General features: G+C 34.6%; 1 protein-coding gene across 1 annotated transcript; it reads left to right on the forward strand.

Moving 5' to 3' along the window:
* The first annotated feature begins 784 nt into the window (after window positions 1-784).
* On the forward strand, window positions 785-1778 carry LOC110326459 (olfactory receptor 6C74-like). The gene has a single exon (XM_021204911.1). It carries the CDS (start codon window positions 806-808, stop codon window positions 1742-1744), a length of 939 nt encoding a protein of 312 aa, XP_021060570.1. The 5' UTR covers window positions 785-805; the 3' UTR covers window positions 1745-1778.
* Window positions 1779-2286: the final 508 nt, after the last annotated feature.

A 2286-nucleotide genomic window follows, 5' to 3' on the forward strand; every position in this document is an offset into this window, starting at 1 on the left:
ACACACACACACACACACACACACACACACACACACACACACACACACACACACCAAGCAAACCCATATTTCTATGTTTGCATTTTGGTGTTTTTATGCCCCAATACTAATTTATAACACTTGTTGCATTCTCAATACTGCCACCTCAGGAGACAGACACAACACTTTATTATTAACGGTGGCTTTACCAGGCTATTTCCACTGACTTAGTATTGCAATAGAGGGTACTTAGAGTAACAATAGAATTTAAAGCAGTTGAAATATATTAAAAGTGCAAAGAAAGCATTTTCTAGGCTTCATTTAGACTTCTGGTTTAAGACCATAGTCATGAAAGTATGATAGATTGATATCCTTCAGCAGAATTGATTATAGTAATTGCTTATATTATTTTATATTAAGATCTGAAAATGGCATTGTGTGTATGTGTGTGTGTGTGTGTGTGTGTGTGTGTGCTTGTGTGTGTTTATGTGTTGGAGACCAGGAAGGAAGAGAAAGGGAAAGCTGAAAATACACACTAAAGTGTTTCAAGTGACTTTGGATTCGAATGCAAACTTTTAATATTTAATTCAATCAAAATTAAGAACAGAAACAAAATAACATCTGAATGTTAAGGTTTAAGCAAGGAAGAAAAAAGTATTTCTCTGTTCCTTTAATTTCCCCATGTGAATAAGAGATAAACAATATCATTATATAAATTATTCATAATTAGGATTATAAACTAATAACTTTTCTTTTTGCCCAAAGCTGTAGTCATAACCTCCTTCCTCACATTTTATTTAGACCTGCTAACAGTCAGAGGATCACAATGAAGAACCATACAAGGGTGACAGTTTTCATCATAGCAGGTTTGACTGATGACCCACAGTGGAAAGTTGTGCTATTCATCTTCCTGCTTCTTACCTATCTGCTCAGCATCACTGGCAATCTGACCATCATCACACTCACACTGGTAGATATTCACCTGAAGACACCCATGTATTTTTTCCTTCGGAATTTTTCTTTCTTAGAGTTTTCCTACACTACTACATGCATCCCCAAATTGCTNGTTACTATGGCAACTGGGGACAAAACNATTTCCTATGGTAATTGTNTGACTCAAGTGTTTTTTGCTTTCTTATTTGGAGCATCAGAATTTTATTTGCTGGCAGCTATGTCCTATGACAGATATGTAGCCATCTGCAAGCCCCTGCACTATATGACTATCATGAACAATAAAGTCTGTGTGCAGCTAGTCCTCAGTTGTTGGCTTGCTGGCTTTTTTGTCATCTTTCCACCACTCCTGTTAGGCTTGAATCTTGACTTCTGTGCTTCCAACATCATTGATCATTTCTACTGTGATACTACTCCACTCCTGCAGCTTTCCTGCACAGACACACAGCTCCTAGAGACGATGGGATTTGTCTCAGCTCTAGTGACACTCTTACTCACATTGGTAATGGTGATCATATCCTACATTTACATTGCTATAACAATTCTAAAAATCCCTTCAACAAGCCAGAGGAAGAAGGCTTTCTCTACATGCTCTTCTCACATGATTGTAATATCCCTTTCATATGGCAGCTGCATCTTCATGTATGTTAAACCATCAGTCAAGCAGAGAGTATCTATTTCCAAGGGAATTTCTGTGCTCAACACCTCAGTGGCTCCACTTCTGAATCCTTTTATCTACACTTTGAGGAATCAGCAAGTAAAAAAGGCATTCATTAATACAGTACACAGGATTTCATCTTTCTCAAAGAAATAACTATATTATTTTATTATATGAAGGAAATGAAGAAAAGGGATTCATATATTAACAGAATTTTTAAGAGGATTATCTTATTTTGACGTTTGTTCTATTTTTTTTCACCATACATCATGTCAAGCTACATTTTCAATGAAAATCTTTGATGTGAGCAAGAGAATTTCTTTTCTGTTTTCCAAGAAATAAACTACTTATGCTCTTAATTATACAGAAGAAATTAAATATATTTTTTCAATGTTTCTTTAGCCTTTTAGAATTCAGGTTATAACTTGCAACATGACAAAATATTAGAATGCCTTCACAGCATGCAGAAAGCCTGAGTTTGATTCCTTAAGACCACCAACAAAACAAAACAAAACAAAACAAAACAAATTTCAATTTTCAGTTCCAGTTAAAATTAAAAGAAAAAAATGGTTTCATCTCAGTGGTATACCATGCAAAATATAATGCAAAATGTATTATATTATCATATACTTATGACCAAGAACACACAAGGTAAAATAATATTAACTTGAATTTTACCAGTTTTCATGTATATTTTA

This window comes from Mus pahari, chromosome 9 (assembly GCF_900095145.1).
Source record: "Mus pahari chromosome 9, PAHARI_EIJ_v1.1, whole genome shotgun sequence".
Taxonomy (NCBI): Eukaryota; Metazoa; Chordata; class Mammalia; order Rodentia; family Muridae; genus Mus; species Mus pahari.